This window comes from Dipodomys spectabilis, unplaced genomic scaffold (assembly GCF_019054845.1).
Source record: "Dipodomys spectabilis isolate Male_0828 unplaced genomic scaffold, ASM1905484v1 ptg000030l, whole genome shotgun sequence".
NCBI classification, from domain to species: domain Eukaryota; kingdom Metazoa; phylum Chordata; class Mammalia; order Rodentia; family Heteromyidae; genus Dipodomys; species Dipodomys spectabilis.
In genome coordinates this window covers 3000166-3026757 of record NW_024870707.1, presented here as the reverse complement: position 1 = coordinate 3026757, position 26592 = coordinate 3000166, and the positions used below count along the sequence as shown (strand labels likewise).

Genomic DNA, 26592 nt, shown 5'->3' with positions numbered 1-26592 from the left:
GTTCCGGGGAGGCAATGAGATGACCTGAAGGACACATGAAAATGGATTGTCAGAAGTTATTTCTAACTTGAAACAAGCCTGTAATTCTGGTGGTTGAAAATGGAAAATACTTGAGCCTTGCGACTTGGTTGAGAAATTGCTCAAGGAAATTGAAATGTTTCTATTTTGATGATCATATATCCCTGTTATATACCATATCCTTACTTGAAATGAGGAGGTGAAGCCCAGGGAGATAAACCAAATCCCCTGAGTTTCTTCTCACCAGTGTTTCTCTAAAGCCCTTCCTCTGTGTTTTGTATAAGGGACTCCCTGCTTAAATTTGTAACAACAATGTGTTGGGGAAGATGTTTGTATTTAAGAAAACATTTGCTGGGCTGGGATGTAGCTCAGTGGCAAAGCGCTTACCTTGCAAGTGCAATGACCTGGGTTCAAACCCCAGCACCAAAAAAGAAAAGACAAAAAAAATACAGTTATAAAGAAAATATTTGGGGGCTGGGAAGGTGGCTCAGTGGTAGAGAGCTTGCCTTGCATGCATGAGGCCCTGGGTTCGATTCCTCAGCACCACATAAGCAAAAAGAAAAAAGCTGGAAGTGGTGCTGTGGCTCAAGTGGTAGAGCACTAGCCTTGAGCGGAAGAGCCGAGGGACAGCGCCCAGGCCCAGAGTTCAGGCCCCATGACTGGACCGAAAAAATAAATAAATAAAAAAAGAAAACATTTGCTTTTTCTTTGGTGTAGAAGTGAAAATTTGTATTCTCACCTTTTTCCTTTCTGAATGTTACTGGGGCTGATATACACCACAGCTAAAGAGTCCTCCAAAAGCTAAGAGCTAGAAAGTTTTGTAGGTTCTTTTCCTTACCAAATTCAGATCCTATATAAATATATGTGTGACCCTTTGTCTGATTTTAAGTTCCCCTAGTAAAAAAAAAAAAGGAAAAAAAGAAAGAAGACTTATATCACTTAAAGCACAAAATACAACTCTGAAATAATGGTTTTGTAACCTGGATAACTCATTCAACTTCAGAGAGACTCCTTTATTCTTTTGTGAAAGACAGAAGTTCAAATTATCCCTTGATTCCTTGGCAATCACCTCTGTCATGAAAGGAGACCATTCTGTAAACATGCACTAGATGAAAATCCTGAAAGAGAGGCACAAATAATATAAGATGAGGTGATTTAAAAATTCTTTTACAGAAAGGAAGGGAGAGTGAAGTCTCACATAATTCCTTCATCTTCAAATTTAGTATACTGTAGGATGCCCAGAGTTATTTGCAATGATGTGGTATTTGTCATTGATCCATTTGTTGGAACACAAAAACAGAAACACTCGTCCCTTCAAGGTGAACATTTCTTTCTATATCCTAACGTTTCCAGTTTCATGGAAGCCCTTAGGATTTGGCTGGATGATATTTCGGGAAAGGGGAAGGAGAATGGCCATTAAATTACAGCTAGAAAGATTTTAGCAATAAAAATGTGTGATTTAAATGCCTGAATGTTCACTGGTGAAATTTAGGACACTCTAGATTGCTATATACTTTAGAGGAAAGATCATGTGGAATAGCTATATTTAAAGGGACTTTTTGAGTTCCTCATCAAAACAAGCTATGAGTGTAAATGGTTTTATTGTACATTGCCCTCCTGAAAACATATCACTTGAGGATCCATTGATTTGAAAGCTGTACCCTTGGCTTTCAGGTTTAGTCATTTGCAGCAACTATGTGTCTCAGACACCTAGAATCTAGGGAAGTAAAGGTCTGCACTTTTATTTAGTCTACAAATAACAGTTGGTAGAGAGGTCACCCACATCTGCTTTTTCTGGTGTATTACAAACCCATGAAAATAATAATGGCTATGATGGTAATAAAAATCTGTAATTCCGGGTTAGAATCATGCATATTTCTATTTTAACATTCACAGGATCCTTTTCTTACTTATTAAAAAAATTAGTAATTGGAGAATTGCAATTTCAATTGGAGAAACCCTTTAATTTAAGGAAGGTTTATTCATAACAATTTTATTCAGCAATTATTATGGTTTTGTTTGATTCTCCTCCAGAACAAAGCATTTAGTCAAAATAGGCACTTTTTCCATTATTTTCTAAAGCACAATGACCTACAGGAAAATTCATTTCCTTAAATCAAGATCTTTCACAATGATTTCTTCTTCCACATTCTCACCATTTCACATGTGATCATAAAAAGCTGTACTTTAAAACATTGGCATTTTCCTCTTTAACTTCAAGCTACCCTATCTCATGATCCATATATATATATGTATCCATATATATATATGTATATATATATATACATATATATATATATATGCACTTTGTTATCTTTTTCTTGTGTGCTGATCCTAGGGTTTTAACTCAAGAACCTGGACACTGTTTCTGAGCTTTTTTGCTCAAGGACAACACTCTACCACCATCCTAGTACCTAGGATTAAAGCTATGAACCACCAAGCTTGGCTATTCTATCTTCTTAATAATCTCATTTTCTTCTGTCTTCAAAAAATGATTGCATTGCAATTGTTTTACAAGTATACAACATTTAGCAACTTGATTGCATTCACTTTCCCACAAATATGCAGGATTACTTTTAGAAAAATAAACATTCTCACCATTATTTTCCAGGGCTTGAAATTTATTTTTCCTTCTTCCTTGGATAATGTGAGAACAGCTATCTAAAATGAAGTTAGAATGATGCCTGAGGAATTGTGTGAATAATTTAGCCCCACACAATCTCTGGTAAGTTCAACTCATAGGCAGCTAGTACACAGACTTTTTTTGTTTTGTCTAACCTCCTGTAATTCACAATTTAAGTGTACCTTTGACAATAAATGCCCATTTTCCTCTTTCGTATACATCTACTTAAAGAAAACCAAGCAAACTGGTAATGACCTTAGGGATAGCTTTTTCCCCAAAGTCTTTGTTCATAGTCTAAACCAAATTGCAAGCCTAACAATGGGCTTTAATTTCCAGTGTTTGTTGAGTTTAAAAATAAATAAATGAATAGAAGTTTACTAGGAAAACCGAAACAACAAGCATATCATAACCCTAACCTAAAGTGATTTTTTGCAACTTTGAGAAATTATTTCATGATTATATTCTTAGATCCTTGAAGTAATGTGTTGCTCATATACATATTAAACAATATATGTTTATATGACAATATCTGCTTACTTACTATTAATTGTAATTGTTCTATTTTAATTGTTTTACTCTTAAAAATTCTATTTGAGCAGAAAGGGTCCATTCAACATTTCTATTGGAAATCTGCATTCCTTAAGTGAGTGTGTGTGTTGATGTCTGCCAAGAGGAGTGAGGTTTATTGCTGACGCATATTTTTAAAATTAATTATGTTGTCCCTAATATACTTACATTTGTACTATAAACAGCTGTCATGTTCTGAGCTTTTTCCTTTTCTATTTCTATTACCTCCTTTGTTTTCCTTTTTTCTGCTTTTCAACTTTTTCCTTTCTATCTTTATCCATCGCCTTTCTGTCTCATACAACACCAAAAATGTCACTAGAACACTTTATCACTGCAATTCCCTAGGGATAAACTTGTTTCCTTGATTCTTTCACATTTTCAAGGCTACCCACTTCCTGTGACTACTTTTCTCTATCTTCAAAGCTACAAATCTCTCTATGAATCTGTCGCCTCCATCTTCCAGTCTAATTCCTTGTGCACAGCTGGATCATGCTGGGACACATGTTGGTACTGTGCTCACCTGATTAGCAAACTTGATTTCATCATAAACTCAATCTGTTTTTATTGTGTAAATTAAGCGCATTCATGGATTTTATGATTAGGTCATAAATAGCTTTGGAGCAGGGTTCTCGTTCTTTTCATCACACCTAGTCATTCTTTTAGTTGAGTGATTAAGAAAGCCAGCCAATTCATTCTGCTTACCATAATTTACTTTAAGATCTAAGCACTATTTGAAAATAAGTTTTGAACAAAATGGTAATTTTTGTATATTGCTAATAATATATTAGCATCCAGACCTTACATAATAAATAGAAGCAAGACAATGATACTAGATGACCAGAATCTCCTGGATGGAATGAGAGATGCCATATCACCATGGAGTCACAGAGACATCTAAGACATGTTCAAAGGAAGTGCATGACCATTCTAGAACCTTGAGGCTGTGTCTTTCTGTCTGGATGAGTAGAGGAGAGATAATGAGTGGTGGCTCCCTGGCCACCCCTTTCCTCATCTTCTGTTCATCAGACCTCTCTTACATTAGTATGCAATCTGTGGACTAGTGAAATCCATATGAGGGCTGGGAAGGTGGCTCAGTGGTAGCGAGCTTGCCTTGCATGCATGAGAAACTTGGTTCAATTCCTCAGCACCACATAAGCAAAAAGTAAAGAGCCTGAAGTGGTGCTGTGGCTCAAGTGGTAGAGCGCTAACCTTGAGCTGAAGACCTGAGGGACAGCGTCCAGGCCCAGAGTTCAAGCCCCACGACCGGACCCAAAAAAAAATCCATATGAACAGTGTGGCATAATATATATAGGTTGTGGTTTTGTTTGTGTGTTATTGAGGCAACTGAACCTGGCCTCAGACTCAGAATCTATCCATTTCAACATCCCTAGTGCAAGGATTACCAGTGTGTCGGCACAGACTTTGTACCACCTATCTTTGAGACTATCTTCGATTAATGAACATACATGAAGATTCAACTGAAAATATATAGCTTTCCACAATAGTTATATTATTTTAAAAGGTAAATAGCTTCTTGATCTTTGAAGTGAGCAATACAAAAACACATGTGAAAGTAAGGAGGTAGAAAATTGCATATTTGAGGAAAATCAAAAACAACAGAGCAAAATGAATTTGAAGAAGGGTAAGAAAAGAGTTTTGAAGTGAAGCCTAGACCAAGGTCATCAGGAGTCTCCTAGAGGAAGATATGATGATTGAATTTACTGATTGTAGGACAGGACACCATTCTACAAAAGGGAATTGGAAACTAAGAGGACTAGTTGGATTGTTTCATGAGAGTAAATTGTTGGGGACACAGGTGAACAAGAGAATTTGCACGAGACTAATCATGTAAGTAAGGCTAAGCAAGTAACAGAGAGAGAATGAGATTAATAAATGGGATATTTGGGTGATAGCTTACTCTGAAATATCTACTTCTAATTCAAGCTCTTCCTATATTCCATACGTTTTCATTGGCTTATTACGTTTTTGGACAAAAATTAAACATTTCCTCTTTTAGTTTTTCTTCTGAATAAATCTTTCCCAGGTATGCTAGAAATTAAAGCCCCTGGAAAGATGTCATTTTCTAGATAATGTCAGTATATTGGAGGGCAGAGGAATGAGAGCGTTCGTTGGAATTTACTTTTTTCTTGAATGCTGTGTATGCCTGTATGAGGTGCCATCTTTATCTTACTAAGAGCTTCGGACAGTATTTTAGAACCTGAATATAGAATTTACTCCATTTTGTTTAGTATATAACAACCCCATCTGTTATAGAGAGGATCCCATTTGATAAATTTTGATAAAGTTTCCCACTGGTAGTTTTCTGTATATAAGTCTTGCTGCAATAAACTGATAAAACGTTCCTGAGTGTCTGGTTGTTATTTTTTATTTTTCTTATTGCTATTGTCCTGTTCCACTGAATAAACCAATGTTCTCTGTAATTTCTTCTTCTTACCCATGACATACAGGCAAGTAGATTAACAGCCATATTGATAAGCCGTATCCATCAAATTGATTTTAGAAGTGCCTGAATTTTCACAAATTCCAGTTCTTTTATTCTGCTCACTTTAGTATTCTACTATCGATAATTTTTTAAAAATCTGGATAATTTTTTAAAATTCTGATTTAATGTGTTTCATCTCTTTCTTTGATGAGTCCCTGCCTGTTTTTGGGATGAGGGTTATGATGGCTTCATAGAATGTGTTCGGTAGTGAACTTTCTCTTTCAATTGCATTGAAGAGTTGGAGGAGTATTGGTGTGAGCTCTGCTTTGAAGGCCTTGTAGAATTCTGCTGTAAAACCATCTGGTCCTGGACTTGTCTTAGCTGGGAGGTCTCTTATTGTTGTTTCTATTTCAATGCTTGATATGGGCCTGTTAAGATGGTTTAACTCATCTTGGTTTAGTTTTGGCATGTCAATATTTGCTAGGAAAAGGTCCATTTCTGACAAGTTCTCAAACTTATTAGCATAAAGTTTTGAGAAGTATTCCCTTATAATGTTCTGAATCTTGGTTGTTTCTGTGGTGATATTTCCATTTTCATCTCTGAGTTTATGTATTTGGGTGTGTTCTCTTCTTTTTCTGATAAGATTTGCTAAGGGTCTGTCAATTTGGTTAATTTTTTCGAAGAACCAACTCTTTGTTTTGTTGATCCTTTCTATAGTTTTTTTGGATTCTAATTCATTTAATTCTGATTTAATTTTAATTATTTCTTTCCATCTACTAGATTGGGGTTTATCTTGCTGCTCTTTTTCAAGGAGGTTTAGATGTGTCATTAAATTGTTGGTTTCAGATCTCTCCAATTTGTTGATGTAGGAGCTCAGAACTATAAACTTGCTTCTGAGTATTGCCTTTGCTGTGTCCCAGAGGAGCTGGTATTTTGTGTGCTCATTTTTGTTGAATAGCATGAACATTTGAATTTCCTTTCTAATCTCTTCCATGACCCACTCATGATTCAGCAGTGTGTTGTTCAGCCTTCATTTGCTACTGGACTTTCTTTAGTGGCTTTTGGTGTTGAGTTATAATTTTATTCCCTTGTGGTCAGCGAGAATGCAAGGTATAACTTCAATGTTTCTGAATTTGGACAAGTTTACTTTGTGGCCTAAAATGTGGTCTATTTTAGAAAATGTTCGATGTGCTGCTGAGAAAAACCTGTATTCTGATACTGCTAGGTGAAATATTCGGTAGATGTCTGTTAAATCTAGGTGATCTATGCAGCTGTTTAGATCTGCGTTTTCTCTGTTGAGTTTTTGCCGAGTTGATCTATGTAGTGGGGAGAGTGATGTGTTAAAATCCCCAACAATTACTATCTATGGATTTTTGTGGGATTTGAGGGAAAGTAGTGTTTCTTGGATAAATTTGGGTGCTCCATTGTTTGGCGAATAGATATTTGGAATTGTAATATCCTCCTGAAGGAGAGATCCCTTAATTAGTATGTAGTGACCTTCTTTATCTCTTTTCACGAATTTTAATTTGAAGTCTATTTTATCTGATATTAGGATTACAACTCCTGCCTGTTTATGGGGGCCATTTGTTTGGTAGATTTTGCTCCAACCTTTAACATTCAAAATGTGTTTGTTTTTACGGACAAGATGTGACTCCTGAAGGCAGCAGATAGAGGGGTCTTGTTTTTTAATCCAACTAGACAGTATATGTCTCTTAATTGGGGAGTTCACTCCATTAATGTTAAGAGATAGGACTGAGAGGTATTTGGGAGTTCCTGCCATGTTATCCACCATCTTGGGGGTTGTGAAAACTGGGTTCCTCCTATGGTTCTTGGATTCTCAGTTTGGGTGCAGTTTCTTGGCCTTTACTGTAGTCTTGTTGGTTTTCTATGTGTAGGACATCTTTAAGAATCTTTTGTAGGGCTGGTTTGGTGGAGATGTATTGTTTCAATTTTTCTTTGCTATGGAAGGTTTTTATTTGGCCTTCAGTTATGACGGAGAGTTTAGCTGGGTACAGTATTCTTGGTTGATAGTTGTTTGTTTTTAGGGCTTGGCATACATCGTTCCAGGCTCTTCTTGCTTTGATTGTCTCTGCTGAGAAATCTGAGGTGATTCTAATTGGTTTCCCTTTATAGGTGATTACCCTTTTCTCCTTGACAGCTTTAAGGATCTTTTCCTTGGTCTGAGTTGATCCTGTGTGGATTATAATGTGACAGTGGGATGTCCTATGCTGATCTGGTCTATTTTGGGTTCTAAAAGCTTCTTGTATTTGAATAAGCCTATCTTTTTGCATGTTTGGGAAGTTCTCTGCTAGGATCCTGTTAAACAAATTTCCTAGACCATTAACTTCTGTTTCTAGGTGCTCCTCTACACCCATTATCCTTAGATTAGGCCTTCTGATGGTGTCTTCCAAGTATTGGATAGATCGATCATATTTCTTGGACTTGTCTTGGATGGTTGTATGTTCTTTTTCTATAATATCTAGGCTGTCTTCAGTCCCTGAGATTCGATCTTCTGCATGGTCTAACCTGCTGTCAAGACTTCCTACTTTGTTTTTTTTTTTTATTTCTTTACCTTCTAATTGGTCAGCTTTGATGGCTTCAAATTCTTTGCTGAAGCTTTGTGTTAGATCTTGTATGAACTTCTTTGCTTCCTTAATTTGGTGTTCAGTGTTTATTTTCAAATCACTTAGTTGATTGGTTATGGTTTCCATGGACTCCCATTCCTTCTGTTGGGTTCCATTCAGCATTCCCTTTGTGGTCTCCCTAACTTCCTTCAGCTCTTTGTGTTAATGGATCCCATGAATGCCTTTAGTGATCTTTGTGTATTCTCATCCTGCTCTCTCAATTCCTGTATTACTCTTTGCTTAGCTTCCTCCTGTTCATGCCATTCCTGTAGTTCTCTTTGAGTGTTCTCAGCCTGTTCACGCCATTCCTGCCTTTCTCTTTGAGTATTCTCAAGCTGCTCATGCAAATCCTGTATCAGTTTTTGAGTAGCTTCCTCACGCTCATGATATTCCTGTATAAACCTTTGGATTGCCTCCTCTCTATCCCTCCAGGCTCATACAGAGTCCTTTGTAGGTTTTCAATCTTTTCCTGCATTGACCTTTTGTTTTCCTCCTCTCTCTCCCTATCACGCTCATACAGAGTTCTTTGTATGTTTTCAATCTTTTCATTTATCATGTTTGCCAGCAGTGTTTGTAGAGCTATTTGGGGACTCTCCTCTGGGTTATTCATTATCTGTTCTGTCCCCTGATTATCATGAGTGGGAGTGGAGATACCCGGACTTGCCATTTTTCTTGTGGTTTTCCGGCTTACTCTGCCCGTTTGGGATGAAAATAACACCAGTTTTGTGCTAGAACACTAACTTAAGGCAAGCATCAACCAAAGTCTGAATTTGCAGTCATTAGTCTGCAGATACAATCTAGTTCAACAGATACCTCTATTCAACATCAAGCAACTATATATTAATGGGCTATGAACTGCAAAGAAGAATCTGGTAAACCAGAACTTATTAGGGTTAGGGAGAGTTGTGGGTAAAAAATAGGAATGGAGTGATGTGGGAAGGTACAGGGAGAGTTAACTTAACTAAGTCCTAATCTCAAAGCAGGAAATAGGTTGGATAGGATGAAAGTAGAGAGAGAAAAAACAAGAAGAAAGAGAAAGGAAAACAAAGAGACCAGAAAAAATAGAAAAATAAAAATTAAAAATATGCAGAATCAACAACAAACTATTCAAAGAACATGAATATAATGAGAGAAGGGAGGGATATGAAGAAGATGTGAAAAACTTAAAAATAAAAATACTTAAAATATTATATAGGTATAAAGAGGTAGAACTGCTATTAAGGAATTGAAGTCTCAGAGGTTTTGAATGAGTAATAAATTTGTGGATTGAGTGTGTACACAATGGGGGATAGGGTCTAATACTCAACTACGGGTTTATCTGAGGATGTGCAGAACAACAATTAAGTCCCATAAAGTAGAACAAACGAGAAGAAAAGGTGAGAAGGTAAGGAAGAAAGAAAAAAAAGATCAGAAGTTCATTGCAGCTAAGCAGAAAACAAAAAGAAAAATTAAAAAAAAAAAGAAAGAAAAACGCACACAAGCATGTATCCCTAAAATAAAGATTATAAAGGGAAAAAAAGTTACTAGAAAACAACTTTTTTCAAAAAAGATAAAAATTAAAAAAAGTTTTAGAAAAGAAAAAAATTTTTTAATAAAAGGTATAAAAAAAAGAAGAAAAAAAAAAAAAGGTCTCTGATTTTTTTGGGAGGGTTGGGAAAAATCCTGTATCTCCCTTGTGTCTCTAATCAGCCTCTGGTTGGAGTCTCTGGTCTGCCTGTGGTCCTGTGGCTTGGTTGGTTTCTTAAGTCAGTTTGTTTGGACAGGCAGAAAAATGCTCTGCTTTACCCAAGATTTTGTGATCCTCCTCCCAATTTAGTTCAATGGGAAGGGGGTCTGCTTTGAGTATCACAAAAGAGGGAGATGGCTTTTTCCTCAAGTTTGGAGAGGCTGTGCTGAGGCTAGGTTCTGGGTAGAGTTGAGACCTTTCAGCAAACAGTAGCTTTTCCCTGGGGCTGGTTTGTGAGAAGCTCACAGAGCCCAGCCTGGAGCCATTCTCAGGGTTTCTGTTTACTGATTTTCAATTGATTGTCCAGGCTGCTAAAGGGAGGGGCAGCCTCTGGCTCTGATTACCCAGTGAAGAAAGCCTTCCTAGGCCTGGTGCCTGAACTGGGTGACTTTTCCCTGGGTGGAGCTGAGTCTGGCAGGTCATGCCATTAAGTTCTTGTGATCTGCTAAATGACTCCTTTTATTCCAAGGCCTGAGTTGGAGCTAGCAGCTCCACCAAGCTTTGTCGGTATTCAAGATGGAGATCTCCAGTACTGGGGGGAGGAAGGGGTGGCCTTCCTTCCTCTGCTCCCTGAGAAGGAGTGAGGACTTCAGGCTTCTACTCACACCGAATCTTGGTTCCTGGGTCATCTCTGGTCTCCCAACTGCAGGATGAAGATGTCTGCTCCTTGTTGGTTCTTGCTGGTGTTGAGTAGAATCCGCTTGCCCGCCCTGTCTGGCTCCTTCATCCTGGACTCTCTCTGTTTCAGGTATGGCATGAAGGCTCCTGCCACTGCCGCCGCTGCCACAGCAGAGGCAGCTGTTGGCAAGAGCTCAGATGTGTCTCCTTGCCTGGATTTTCCTCTCTGGCCTAACTCTCTGTCCTGTGATGGCACACTTGGTGTGATTCTCTGGCTTAGGACTGTTCACTGGAACTCTAAAACTGCTTTCCATGTGAGAGCTTGCTAGGCTCCAGCTCTCCTCCACCATCTTCCCGGAAACTTCCATTTGCATATATTAATATCCTTTTGTTTTTTACTTTCTTGAATTCATACTAATTTTGCCAGATTATATTCACCTTTCTGGTTAATTGTTTGCATTTATTTGTTTTCATTTTGTATACTTCTTCTTTTCTGTGGTATACGTAGAATCTTATAAATCTGATGTAATCCCATTAATTAATTCTTTCCCTTATATCCTAAGTGACTGGCATTCTTTTTTTTTTTGGTTGGTCAAGGGGCTTGAACTCTGGGCCTTGGTGCTGTCCCTGTATTCTTTAGCTCAAGGCGAGTGCTCTACCACTTGAGCCACAGCACCACTTCCAGTTTTCTAGTGGTTTATAGGAGATAAGAGTCTCATGGACTTTTCTGCACAGGCTGGCTTTGAACCGCTATCCTCAGATTTCAGCCTCCTTAGTAGCTACTATTACAGGCATGATCCAGCTCCCAGTGTGACTGGCATTCTATTGGGGAACAAGTAATCTGTGATTCTATCTTGAAATGCTTTCCTATTTTTCCCTCTAGTAGTTTCAAAATCTCATATTTTACATTAAGTTCTGTATGCATTTTGAATTGATTGTTGTATAGGATGAGACACAGGGATCTAGTTTCAGTCATATACGTGTAGATATCCAGTTTTCCCAGTACACTTTGTTGTAACAGACATCGTTTTTTTTTTAAATTTCAACAATATACATTTTATTTTTTTTAATTTTTATTTATTTTTTATTGTGAAAATACTGTACATAGGGGTTACAATAACATGGGCAAGATAATGGGTACATTTCTATTCAAGCATTGTAGCCTCCTCCTGTTTCCCCTTCCCATCCCTTCCCAGTCTCCCCCCATGCCCCCCCACCCCCGCTCCCCACTCAATCCTCCCGGCTACCCCCACCAAAGTTGTAAAGTTCATTTTCAATATAACAACTTGTACTTCTCATTGTTGCAATGGGTCCACCTGTATCTTTATTTAAATGACTTGTTTTTCCCCTTCCCCTCCACAAATTATACTGATATCAAATACAGTGAAAGCAGGGGTTATAATGTTGGGGAGGAACATACAAAACAACAAAGAAATAATCTTATAAATGTGTTAGAAACAATCGCATGAAAGAAAAAAAAAACATTTGAATACATATCTTAGGGTTCATTTCCCTAACCTCACGTTATCTGGCCTTTTCTGCTTGACTCAGACATATACTAGATATTGCAAATAAGGGAAACGATGGGACCAATTGAAACAGACATCTTATATTTCAGCATCTTTCCAAGAATGATATGTCTGTTAATGCACTGATTTATTCCTGGGTCATGTATTCTATCCATTTTCAACACATCTATATTTTATGCAAATACCACACTGTTTTTGTTGCTGTATCTCTGTAGTATAATTTGACATCAGATATTTTGATATTTGATCAGATATTTCTTGGGTTGCTTTGTTTTTATGTGACTATAAGGTATTGCATGATTTCATGTGAATTCTAAGAGTTTTATGTTTTGTGAAAGATAATATCAAAATTTGTAAAGACATTGCATTTAGCCTGTGCTTTACTTTGGGAGAATACAGTCATTTACATAATGCTAATTCTACCCAGTATTGAATACAAGAGGACATTTTCTTCATTTTTTCAGTATTTCACAATTTTCATTGTGGTAGTCATCTATGTCCAACTAGATTTGTTTGTAAGTGTTTCTGAAGTTGCTGTGTGCTCATTGTTGATGTATTTATTTTGTATTTTTTAATTTATCCTAGGATCTTTTTTGTATGTATTTGATTGTAAAAATAGTGCACAGAGGGATTACAGTTACATGAGTAAGATAATGACCACATTTCCTATTGAGCATTGTTACCTCCTCCTTTGTTTTTTTCCTACCATCCCTTCCATCCTCCCCTCCCCAGCTAGTCCCTCCCTCTCCCCAAAGTTGTAAATTTCATTTTCAATATAGTATCTTATACATCTCATTGTTACAATGGTTCTACCTATATCTTTATTTCCGCATTTTGTTATTTCCCTTCCCCTTTTCAAATTGGAAAAAAATGTATATACAAGATAAAGGGCACCAGAATCAAATACAGTGATTCAATTCCACTTTCCTCATCATTTCTGACTATCCACTGTGTTTCAATTCCTTCTACTATGTATATAATTTTCTTATTTAGTAGAGACCCATACTTATATATACACTAATAGTTTCCTTCATTCTTTTCCTTTTACTTCCTTTTTTTCTATTTAATACCCACTGCTTCAGGCCCTGAATGCAATTCTGTCTTCCATTGGTTCCACTAGACCAAAGCAGCTTACAAGAGACCCTCTTATGCGATTTAGAGAATGTTTTGCTGCCAGAACTCTGATTATGAAGTTTGGTGGGGGATTTCATTCACTTTATCGATTTCTCCTTTCACATTTACATTGCCTCACACGTTTAAGTTAGTTGTTTATTTCCAATGGGACAGGTAATATGGAGTAGCACACTCATCAGTATCTGTTACTTTTGTTTGGCTTTTTGATGGTAGCCCTTGTAACTGGAAGGTCAGGGTGCTCATTGTGGTTTGACTGAGAAAGCAACAGAAGAAGAGATTGAGACAGTCAGAATAAAGATGCCCAAAGATACTTAGATATAATAGCCACTAGAATATTTGTTTTTTTTGTTTTTCCCCCTCAGGGTTGCAATTGGTATATAGAACCTCCTGTCTCATAGCAGATGCTCTATCTACACTGCACCACAGCTCTAACCCCATTATGCACTGATGATTTTGAAATAGGTTTCTCCCTGCTCCCTTGGGTTCAACTTATAGACTGTAATTTCTCCTAAGTTTTTTGTTTTTTTGCTTCCTTCCATATCTTGGAACTTAAGCACATAATAATACCCTGAGATGCTTCTGTTGAGATGGACTATTAGGACATTTTGTTCAAACTGGCCTCAGGATTTGGTTCTTCCAATCTAAGTCTTCCTAGTGGCTAAGATCATAGGCCTGAACTACCATACCAGGCACTTTTTAGTGTTTTTACATATGGTGAAATGAGGAGTTTACAATAAGCTCCTATAAATCTTACAAATCTCCTGAAGTAAAGGGCTTCAGGCACTAAATAAGAGATATCACAGTGAAAAAAGAAGAAATCAAATTATTTCTGCTTTTAAGGGATATAATTCACATATCTGTATAGATATTTTTACATTTTATGTATATGATATGTGTGTGAAACCTTATTTGAAATTCTAAATGCATTAGAATGTGAAATTATATATTCAAAACCATGAGATAGTGTTTGAAGAAAATAAAGATTCAAATAAAATATGAATTAAAAGAATTAATATTGTTAAAGTTTTATACTATTCAAAGCGATCTACTGAAAAGTTCAATACTAAATTTCTAATGACTTTTAATGCAAAAAGAAAAATAATAAAACCAGAGAAATTGCAGCAATGAGAACAAAGCAAGCTCAAGGATGAAACTCATTGTCTTTAAAATGTATTACAAAAATACTACACCAAACATTACATCTCCTCTCATTACAATATACACATATAACAATAAAATGAAGGTATCATAAATAAACCCATTCACATAAGACCATCTACTCTGCAACAAAGATGTCAAAGGCCTATAATGATGACAATATTCCTTTAGACAATCCTTGATATGTTCAGAAAAATTGTCTATCCATTACAACCAAGAAATTAAAACCTTATATTATGCAATTCATAACAGTTAGAATATAGTTTACATGATTTTCAACTCCCCTTTTGTGGACCCAATGAGATCAATCACTACTTTTGTGATAGACATCCTGTGCTGAAACTTGCCTGCACAGACACACACATCATTAGTGGTGTTGTGACAGCCAACAGTGGTACCATCAGTCTGGGGAGTTTCGTCATCTTGCTGATCTCCTACACTGTTATTCTGGTGTCTCTGAGGTAGAGGTCAGCAGAAGGTAGGCGCAAAGCTCTCTCTACCTGTGGTGCCCAAATTGCTGTGGTCATCATCTTCTTTGTTCCCTGTACTTTTACCTACATGGGCCCCGATGTTACCTTTTCAGATGATAAGATGGTGGCTGTGTTTTACCCTATTGTCACTCCTATATTAAATCCTGTGATTTATACTCTCCGGAATGCAGAAGTCAAGAATGCCATGAAGAAATTGTGGTTCAGGAAGCTTTTCTGGGACAGGAACAAGAAATAGCTGGGAGTGACCACTGACATTAGTGGCTTTCGAATTTCCTTGGTCATGGTAAATAGAACTGTATTGAACAAGGTGATAGCATGCCTGGCTTTCCCAGTCGGACAAATGTGTGAGCAGTATATATCCTTCATAATGAACTACTCTTTATCATGATTATCCTATTGCTCAAATCTGGTCATTCTCATATCATCACAGCCACATTTTCTATTTAGTTAAAATAGTACACACACATATATATGTAATGCATGAGATTGTGCCTTGAGTTTATTGCTGTTTGATATACAAATGAAATGAATATGTAGATGATGTATGAATGATTATTTGGGAAAGGACATGTCTGTGCTAGTGCATTCTGATATTAACTCCTTACAGAAAACAGAACTAGGAGTCTTGAATTTCAGACTGGGAGTTTAGCCATATGTAGAATAGCAAAAAGACAAAAGGAAGTTTTAAAGAAAGTGATAGCTTTCATCCATATGTTCCCCTCAATCTTAACATTCCACTTCTTTACCTATACACCAAGGGTACCTTTAGTTAGTCCCAGCCCCTACCTTCAACTGTAACTTATGGATTCCCTTCTAAATGAATCTAAACTTTGCTTTGGACCTGTAACCAGTTTTCCCTTTGCATATAAGGTTCCAAAACAAGTTGAAAAATGGATGAAAACAAATCCATCTAGAGGATAAAGGAAAACATGACTCAATCAGCAGGATAAACACAATTTGTTGAAATGCATGACTGGAAAATCATGATTCCTTCAATGTTTGAACCAAATATCTTTCCTATATTCAGTGAGCTATTACTGATCACTGGACTTAAATAATTCTGTTACCAATTATGCATTCCAAGGATACTCCTGTGGACAAAGGCTCTTTCCTTCTGTTGTATTAGTAATGCCTCGCTTTATCAGTACTCTTGCAAAATGATCATCCATGAATGTGATATCATCGGTAGAGTAAATTAGCACTGCGATTTTCTGCACTTGGAAAATAAATGTGTAGAACATACCTGGGCCACGAGAAGTAGAATGAAGTTCAGCCTCAATCAACTGAACAAACCTTAATGAAAGACAGATAAAGGAACATTAATTTTTGTATAATCATGAATTTAATAATGGATATTTGTACATTATTAAGCTTTATGATCCAAAAATAACCCTGGTTAAGCTATCTGCCAAGGAAGTCTTCATGAATCCACAGATGTTGTTTGTAAGTTCACAGTGTGGAAGATCTCTCCTGTATAAGACTTTAATTAGGAAAGCATGGAGAAATGATCATATATGTTGTATAATATTATCAGTGTTCACCATGTATGGAGTATGTAAAGATCCATAGAAATTTTATTTCAGCTTCCCACAGATTTCCTTTCTAAACAAGGATGTCTTCATCCTGAGGTGAAATAAAAAGTATCTAGTTAAGAAGCTATGTATCTATACATGTACATACATACACATGCACACAACATATGCACATGTACTAACTAAATGAAATTATGGGCCTCCTGATTAATCTGGTCACAGCAATCATTTTATACTGTATATCTATATCAAATACCATTTGTACATGCTGAATGCAGTCTTGTTTTGTTTTGATTTTGGTTGGTTGGTTTTGGTTGCTGACACAGGGTTCACTTACGTAGTCCAGGCTAGCTATCAGTCCATGATGTAGCAAAGATGGGCCTATGATCCTGGTGCCTCATCCCACAAGTCTGTAAAGGGCAATAACCTGCCTTTGACTTGTATGTCAAATACATTCTCCATTCCCAAATTAGACTTCCTTCTGGTGAGAAATTGTCTCATTTCTTCAAAGATGAGACAGATGTTCCATGCCACATTTGTCTTTTGTCAACTGTTACCAAATCCATAACAGAGGGTGGAGGAAATCTACCAGGCTTCTAATGTCAGTTTTCCCCTATGCGTAGTCAATGAGGTGGTTGTTAGCTGCCTCACGTGCATTGAGCCTTTGTTCACTCCAATGTAACCCAAGTTGTATACTTCACCTAATGTCCATAGCCTGAAGCTTTTCAAATTTTACCCTGAAATTTTTGGTAGTTTTATTAATTTAATTGTTTAATTGTAATAATTTTATCTCTCAAATTTCATTTGTGAATATCAACCCTACATCTCTAAAATAAAAAAGCTCCATTAATGCTGTTACCAAACCATACTAAAAACGCATTGTTTGTATAATAACTATTAGATACTAGTTATTTCTTTGGACAAACTTGAATTCATCGAAGAGGGCTAGAATTGAATGGGCTTAATTCCATACTTCAGTAAAGGCTTAGAAGATTTCCATTTAGCACTTCATTGTATTTTATTTCAGATGCATTTCCTCATTCTTTTCTTATTAGATTATACGAGTAGCTTCTCACCAGGTAAGACAAGAAGTAGAAATATAAGAACAATGACAAAAATGAAACATTCCCACTCACATAACTGAAATCTTGTTAAGTCTAGAACCCCCTTATGTGGGGGGAAAATGTTAAGGTTCTTATATCCGTTGAAATGAGAAAGGGAATGACATATTGAGGAACAGAAAAATAGATGTGTATACACTCAACTGAGCGATGAATATAAATTTGTTTGCAATAAATTTTATGGCAAGTAAAATTTTACTGCAAGAGTAGTATCAATAGTCACTGGATACAGGTAGAAATACATGTTGTTGTTCTTTTACTACTATCATGCTATATTGTTATTCAACATGGAAATAAAAAGGATTCCTATACTTTTCAGGTAAAATTTCTAAACCATATCACATTTTTCAAAACTATAATGTCACAGATGTCAGCCTGGAAGATCACATTGTAATCATAACCCGTGGAATAAAAATGTCCTTTTTTATTTTTTTATTTTATCTTTTTTAATATATTTTTATTGTGAAGATACTGTACAGAGAAGTAACAATTACATGGGTAAGATAATGAGCACATTTCTTATCAAACAAAGCCTCCTGCTTTGTTTCCCCTTCCCAACCTTCGTTGCCTCCACCCACATCCTCCCCCCAGCAAAGTTGTAAATTTCATTTTTCGACATAATGAAAATGTCCTTTTTTTTGACAGCAGTGACTTGCTCATTGCCTTAAAGCCATCATGAGACTGAGCCTCTCACATGAAGATTCATTCAGAGCAACATTTGGACCAGTTGTTAAGTGTAAACACACACTGTTGGAAAACTGAATCTTCCTTCATATATTCTATTTACTAATTCTTGAGATTTTGAGTCTGCCTGCTTCTCATTTCCCAATAACATCAGACCTCCAATAATATGAATATTTATCAACTGAGCATCTGATCTTTAGTCCAAAGCACAAAGCATTAGGCATTGTGTACAATTAAATTAAGAATATTTATTATAAAATTATCTGATTTTTATTAATTTTAGCTGAATAGATAAAGGTATATTCAGAAGCACGTAAATGTATATATGTTTATATATATATGCATATATACGGATTTGGATTCCTTCTCTCATAGACTATCCTTTATTGATAACATTGAAAAGGATTTAATATCAGCTGGCCAAATTTAAGTTCTCAGACTATAGGCAAATAACCACAAGACTTTATTAAAATGTATAGATTCCTTGTACCTGTTAACCAACCTTGGAATAATTGTTTAATTCTTAGAATATGTGCTGTTATCAGAAGGGGGAAGAAAAACCTCTAAGGTAATTCTAAGCATTTATCAAATTTGCAAACATTGGCCTAATTCTTGTTTGCTGCCTTGGACCCCTAGTGTTTCATTTTACTGTAATGTTTTCATGGTATCTGGCCTTATACTGAAGTCTTTGATGCATTTGGAATTGATTCTGGTGCCAGGTGATATATAAGGTTCTAATTTTAGTTTTCTGCACTTGTATAGTCAATTCTACAAGCATCATTTGTTAAAGAGGTTCGATCTTCTTTGAACCTATGATTTTTGTCTCCCTTTTTAAGTATTAGGTGGCTATAAGTCTATGGGTTCATTTCTGGCTCTTCTATTCAATTGTTCCTCAGGCCTAATCTTGTGCCAGTTCCAAGCTGTTTATTGTTACTATGGCTTTGTACGACTGGTTATATGTGGTTGCATCAAACTGAAAAGTTTTTGTATGGCAAAGGATAGCTAGCAAGATAAATAGAAAGCCCATGGATTTAGAGATGATTTTTACAGGTTATTCATCAGAGAAAGTCTTCATATCTAAAACATACTTAGAGTTCAGTAAATAAAACCCACAAAAAATAAACCCTCAAAGAAACAGCAATCTAATTCACAAATGGGCTAAAGCCTTAGAGACTTCTCAGAAGAAAAATAAGAATGGCCAATAGTCATATGTTCAACATCTCTGGCCATAGAAGAAATGCAAATCAAAACATCATTGAGATTTTACCTCACTGTAGAATGGCCATTATGAAGAAAAATATCAATAACAGATTCAGGAGGGGATGTGGCCAAAAGGGAACACCACTATACTGTTGGTAGGAGTGTAATATTGTTCAACCACACTGGAAAGCAATATGGAGGTTCCTCAAAAGACTAAACAGAGCTTCCCTATGACCCAGAAATTCTGCTCCTGGTAATTTACACAAATTTCCACATACCAAGCAGCACTAAATCCGGTAGCACAACCATGTTTATTGCAGCATTATTTACTATGGCCAAGGTATCGAATCAACCCAGATGACCCTCAGTGAATGAATGGATCAAAGTAATTATATATATATATATATATATATATATATATATATATATATATATATATATCCTGGACTTTTACGCTTCCATCAGAAAGAATGGTATAGTACCACTCATAAGGAAATGAAAAGACTTGGAAAAAATGTATTAAGCAAAATAAGCCAGACTCAAAGAAATATAGGTTTCATGGTTTCTCTCATTTGTTGTAACTAGAATGTGCCTATAAATCTACAAGTAAACATATTGGATAGTAAAAGACAAAAAATACACTTGGATATGATAAATTATACAACACTCTAGACATTCACACAGTCAGGCCAAAGGAGGATATTCTTAGGCTAGGATCACAAAGGCTCAATAGCTATGTGCAGATGACAGGATAAATACAAAATGATGTTTATTGAGATGAACTCCAAGAAATAGAAACAATAGTTTTTTTTTTAAATTTCTTTTTCTTCTTTGCTGCTGTGTTTGTTTTCTGTAATTCTTGTCTTGTATATAAATGTATTTGTTTCCGGGAGCGAAAGCAGAAGCACAGATATATCCTACAAAGGGTAAACCAATGTAGCAGTGATACTCACTAGATACTATGTTGACAATGAATTATACAACTTGGGGGAGAAGTGGGAGGGAAAAACAAAGAGAACAAAGGAAGAGGTGACATTGTTCAAAAAAAATGCACCCATTATCTGATTTATGTAACTGTATCCCCTCTGTAAATCACTCGTACAATAACAATAAAAAATTAATCAAATGGAATCACAGAAGGACTCAAAAATGAAATAGAATGAACTTCTTTGTTCCAAGATAAAATGTATAAGGATTACAATTTGTTGCTCATATTTCCTGTGGCTTTTCATTATTTCCTTTTAATTATTTGGTTGCATGACTGACAAATTTATTTCTGAACAATAGTGTTGTTTCAAGGAATAATGTTTATACTTATTTTCTAACCATAAACACAATCCCAGGTACAGGTATTAGCAAAGAAATTATACTTGAAGTAAAGAAAATGAAACAACTTGACTATAAAAGAAAATGTGGTATATATACACAATGGAATTCTATGCCTCCATCAGAAAGAATGACATGGCCCCATTTGTTAGGAAATGGAAAAACTGGGAAAAATTATATTAAGTGAAGTAAGCCAGGCCCAAAGAAACATAGGCCCCATGGTTTCCCTTATTTGCACTAACTAATATATGTCCGAGACGAGCAGAAAAGGTCAGATAAGTTGATATTAGGTGAAATGAACCCCAAAATAAGGATTCCAATGTTGTTTTTCTTTCATGCAATTGATTCTGACATATTTATAAGATTATTTCTTTGTTGCTTTGTATGTCCCTCCCCGAGGGTATAACCCCTGCTTTCACTGTATTTGATGTTGGTATAATTTGTGGAGGGGAAGGGAAAAAACAAATGGTTTAAATAATGATACAGGTGGACCCATTACAACAAGGAGATGTGCAAGACATTATGTCACAAAAATGAACTTTACAACTTTGCGGGGGGGGGGGGGAGGGAGAAAGGAGGGAGTGCGGGAGCAGGGAAATGGGAAGGGATAGGAAGGGGAAACAAAGGAGGAGGCAACAATGCTTGATAAGAAATGTACTCATTATCTTGCCCATGTTATTGTAACCACTCTGTATGGAATTTTCACAATAAAAAAAAGCAAATCACAGATTGTAGCTCCTGGTGAAATAAAAATGTTTTACCAACACAATTATTTACACATACTTGTCCAATATCAGAAGTATATCCATTTCATATTACACATGTAAAAAAGAAACAAAGAGGTCAATCAATGTACTCTTTCCATAGTTTGAAAAAATATATATAATTATTACATAGTAGAAAATCTCTTCCAGAAACGCAAGGATGAAAACTGGTCTTTCATCTGCCATATATTTGTTATTTTACTGATATTTTATGCAGGACTTTCATCTGCCAAATCCTTGTTATTTTACTGATATTTAATGCACAAGTCTGATCATATTCCACTATTCACATTGCATTCATCAACTTGATTTGAGGAATACATATGAGTGCATTATCACAAATGTGTTGCTTTTCATGTGTTCTCATCTATACATCACAGACCTATGAAGAGTGCAGTATATTCCAACCACATTTCTAAACCCTGAAAACACCCTTAGATACTTCATAACACAATTCCCTCTTCAGAATAAAAATAATGAAACACTCTAACTTGAGGAGAACAGAAACATCATGTTTGAGATTCTGTATAACAGCGTTTTCTCTTTTATACAGGTTACAGGAAATTCTTAATGAAGAGTGTAGAGATAATGATAATCATAACGTTTTATGTAGACTATTTTATTATTTCATTTCATTTCTGCTGCAAATTCTGTGAGGCAGTTGTCACTGTCTTTGCCATACAGAAGTTAACTGAAGTTAATTGAATCAAGTTAACTGACGATTATCCAGCTTAAATGACTACTCCTAATTATTTACCATTAGCATCCCAGAAAACCTTACTCCTCCACAGTTTCTTCATTGCATTCTTCACTTCTGCATTTCTCAGAGTATAAATCAGAGGATTTAACATAGGAGTGATAATGGTGTAAAATACAGCCACCATCTTGTCCTCTGAGAAGGTAGTGTCCGGCCTCATGTACATAAAAGTACAGGGGCCGAAAAAGATTATGACCACAGCAATATGAGAGCCACAGGTAGAGAGAGCTTTGCGCCTACCTTCTGCTGACTGCTTCCTCAGAGACACCAGAATAACAGTGTAGGAGATCAGCAAGATGACGAAACTGACCAGCGCAATGGTACCACTGTTGGCTGTCACTACAGCACCAACTACATAGGTGTCTGTGCAGGCAAGTTTCAGCACAGGATGGACATCGCAAAAGTAGTGATCGATCTCATTGGGACCACAAAAGGGGAGTTGAACTACAAGAGCCACCTGGATGATGGAGTGTAAGAAACCACCCACCCAGGTGCCCAGTAGCATCTTATTGCATTTCTGCCGGTCCATAATGGTCATATAGTGTAGAGGTTTACAGATGGCCACATACCGATCATAGGCCATGACAGTCAGAATGAAAATCTCAGTACAACCAAAGAAATGGACTCCAAAGACTTGCATCATGCAGCCCCCATAGGAGATAGTTTTCGTTTTTACTAACAGATCAATAATCATTTTGGGTGCTGTGACAGATGAATAACAAATGTCCACAAAAGACAAGAAAAAGAGGAAGAAATACATGGGTGACTTAAATAAGTGACCCAGACACACTGTCAACATGATGAGGGAGTTTCCCAGAAGAATGACTGTGTAGAAAAAGGAAAACACCAGGAAACAAACTGCTTCAACCTGGGGGTTCTGGGAAAGACCCCAGAAAATGAATTCTGTTACATTGTTTGCTTTGTCGATGGAGTAAGTCCATGAGGTCATGTTCCGGGGAGGCAATGAGATGACCTGAAGGACACATGAAAATGGATTGTCAGAAGTTATTTCTAACTTGAAACAAGCCTGTAATTCTGGTGGTTGAAAATGGAAAAGACTTGAGCCTTGCGGCTTGGTTGAGAAATTGCTCAAGGAAATTGAAATGCTTCTTTTCTGATGATCATATATCCCTGTTATATACCATTTCTTTACTTGAAATGAGGAAGTGAAGCCCAGCGAGATAAACCAAATCCCCTGAGTTTCTTCTCACCAGTGTTTCTCTAAAGCCTTTCCTCTGTGTTTTGTATAAGGGATTCCCTACTTAAATTTGTAACAACAATGTCAGTGTTTGGGAAGGTGTTTGTATATACGAAAACATTTGCTTTTTCTTTGATGTAGAAGTGAAAATTTGTTTTCTCACCTTTTTCTCTTCTGAATGTTACTAGGGCTGATAACCACCACAGCCAAAGAGTCTTCCAAAAGCTAAGAGCTAGAAAGTTTGGTAGGTTCTTTTCCTTATAAAATTCAGATCCTATATAAATATATGTGTGACCCTTTGTCTGATTTTAAGTTCCCATAGTAAACAAAAAGGAAAAAAAGAAAGAAGACTTAGATCACTTAAAGCACACCAATACATCTCTGAAATAATGGTGTTCTAACCTGGATAACTCATTCAACTTCAGAGAGACTCCTTTATTCTTTTGTGAAAGACAGAAGTTCAAATTATCCCTTGATTCCTTGGCAATCACCTCTGTCATGAAAGGAGACCATTCTGTAAAAATGCACTAGACGAAAATCCTGAAAGAGAGGCACAAATAATATAATATGAGGTGATTTAAAAATTCTTTTACAGAAAGGAAGGGAGAGTGAAGTCTCACATAATTCCTTCATCTTCAAATTTAGCACACTGTAGATGCCCAGAGTTATTTGCAATGATGTGGTATTTGTCATTGATCCATTTGTTGGAACACAAAAGCAGAAACACTCGTCCCTTCAAGGTGAACATTTCTTTCTATATCCTAACGTTTCTAGTTTCATGGAAGCCCTTAGGATTTGGCTGGATGATATTTCGGGAAAGGGGAAGGAGAATGGCCATTAAATTACAGCTAGAAAGATTTTAGGAATAAAAATGTTTGATTTAAATGCCTGAATATTCCCTGGTGAAATTTAGGACACTCTAGATTGCTATATACTTTAGAGGAAAGTTCATTTGGAATAGCTATAATTAAAGGGTCTTTTTGAGTTCCTCATCAAAACAAGCTATGAGTGTAAATGGTTTTATTGTACATTGCCCTCTTGAAAACATATCGCTTGAGGATCCATTGATTTTAAAGCTGTACCCTTGGCTTTCAGGTTTAGTCATTTGCAGCAACTATGTGTCTCAGACATCTAGAATCTAGGGAAGTAAAGGTCTGTATTTTTATTTAGTCTACAAATAACAGTTGGTAGAGAGGTCACCCACATCTGCTTTTTCTGGTGTATTACAAACCCATGAAAATAATAATGGCTATGATGGTAATAAAAATCTGTAATTCTGGGTTAGAATCATGCATATTTCTATTTTAACATTCACAGGATCCTTTTTCTTACCTATTAAAAAAATTAGTAATTGGAGAATTGCAATTTCAATTGGAGAAACCCTTTAATTTAAGGAAGGTTTATTCATAACAATTTTATTCAGCAATCATTATTTGTTTGATTCTCCTCCAGAACAAAGCATTAAGTCAAAATAGGCACTTTTTCCATTATTTTCTAAAGCACAATGACCTACAGGAAAATTCATTTCCTTAAATCAAGACCTGTCACAATGATTTCTTCTTCCACATTCTCACCATTTCACATGTGATCATAAAAAGCTGTACTTTAAAACATAGCCATTTTCTTCTTGAACTTCACGCTACCCTATCTTATGATCTATCTATCTGTCTATCTATCTATCTATCTATCTATCTATCTATCTATCTATCTATCTATATCTATATCTATATCTTTGTTATCTTTTTCTTGTGTGCTGATCCTAAGTCTTTAACTCAAGAACCTGGACACTATCTCTGAGCTTTTTTGCTCAAGGACAACACTCTACCACCATCCTAGTACCTAGGATTAAAACTATGAACCACCAAGCTTGGCTATTCTATCTTCTTAATAATCTCATTTTCTCCTGTCTTCAAAAAATGATTGCATTGCAATTGTTTTACAAGTATACAACATTTAGCAACTTGATTGCATTCACTTTCCCACAAATATGCAGGATTACTTTTAGAAAAATAAACATTCTCACCATTATTTTCCAGGGCTTGAATTTTATTTTTTCTTCTTCCTTGGATAATGTGAGAACAGCTGTCTAAAATGAAGTTAGAATGATGCCTGAGGAATTGTGTGAATAATTTAGCCCCACACAATCTCTGGTAAGCTCAACTCATAGACAGCTAGTACACAGACTTTTTTTTGTTTTGTCTAACCTCCTGTAATGCACAATTTCAGTGTACCTTTGACAATAAATGCCCATTTTCCTCTTTCGTATACATCTACTTAAAGAAAACCAAGCAAACTGGTAATGACCTTAGGGATAGCTTTTTCCCCAAAGTCTTTGTTCATAGTCTAAACCAAATTGCAAGCCTAACAATGGGCTTTAATTTCCAGTGTTTGTTGAATTTAAAAATAAATAAATAAATGAATAGAAGTTTACTAGGAAAACTGAAACAACAAGCATTTCATAACCCTAACCTAAAATGATTTTTTCCAATTTTGAGAAATTATTTCATGATTATATTCTTAGATCCTTATATTAATGTGTTGCTCATATGCATATTAAACAATATATGTTTATATGACAATATCTGCTTACTTACTATTAATTGTATTTGTTCTATTTTAATTGTTTTACTCTTAAAAATTCTGTTTGAGCAGAAAGGGTCCATTCAACATTTCTATTGGAAATCTGCCTTCCTTAACTGAGTGTGTGTGTTGATTTCTGCCAAGAGGAGTGAGGTTTATTGATGACCCATATTTTTAAAATTAATTATGTTGTCCCTAATATACTTACATTTGTACTATAAATAGCTGACATGTTCTGAGCTTTTTCCTTTTCTAGTTCTATTACCTCCTTTCTTTTCCTTTTTTCTCCTTTTCAACTTTTTCCTATCTATCTTTATCCATTGTCTTTCTGTCCCATACAACACCAAAAATGTCACTAGAACACTGCATCACTGCAGTTCCCCAGGGATAAACTTGTTTCCTTGATTCTTTCACATTTTCAAGGCTGCCCATTTCCTGTGGCTATTTTCCTCTATCTTCAAAGCCACAAATCTCTCTATGAATCTGTCGCCTCCATCTT

The 26592-nt window shown here is 36.0% G+C and overlaps 1 protein-coding gene across 1 annotated transcript; it reads right to left on the bottom strand.

The window, feature by feature from the left end:
• Window positions 1–22307: 22307 nt before the first annotated feature.
• Window positions 22308–23264, bottom strand: LOC122105103 (olfactory receptor 4S2-like). The gene has a single exon (XM_042676217.1). It carries the CDS (start codon window positions 23262–23264, stop codon window positions 22308–22310), a length of 957 nt encoding a protein of 318 aa, XP_042532151.1.
• Window positions 23265–26592: the final 3328 nt, after the last annotated feature.

Coding starts and splice junctions, on each gene's coding strand:
- LOC122105103 (XM_042676217.1), bottom strand. CDS start 23,264: ATGACCTCATGGACTTACTCCATCGACAAAGCAAACAATGTAACAGAA.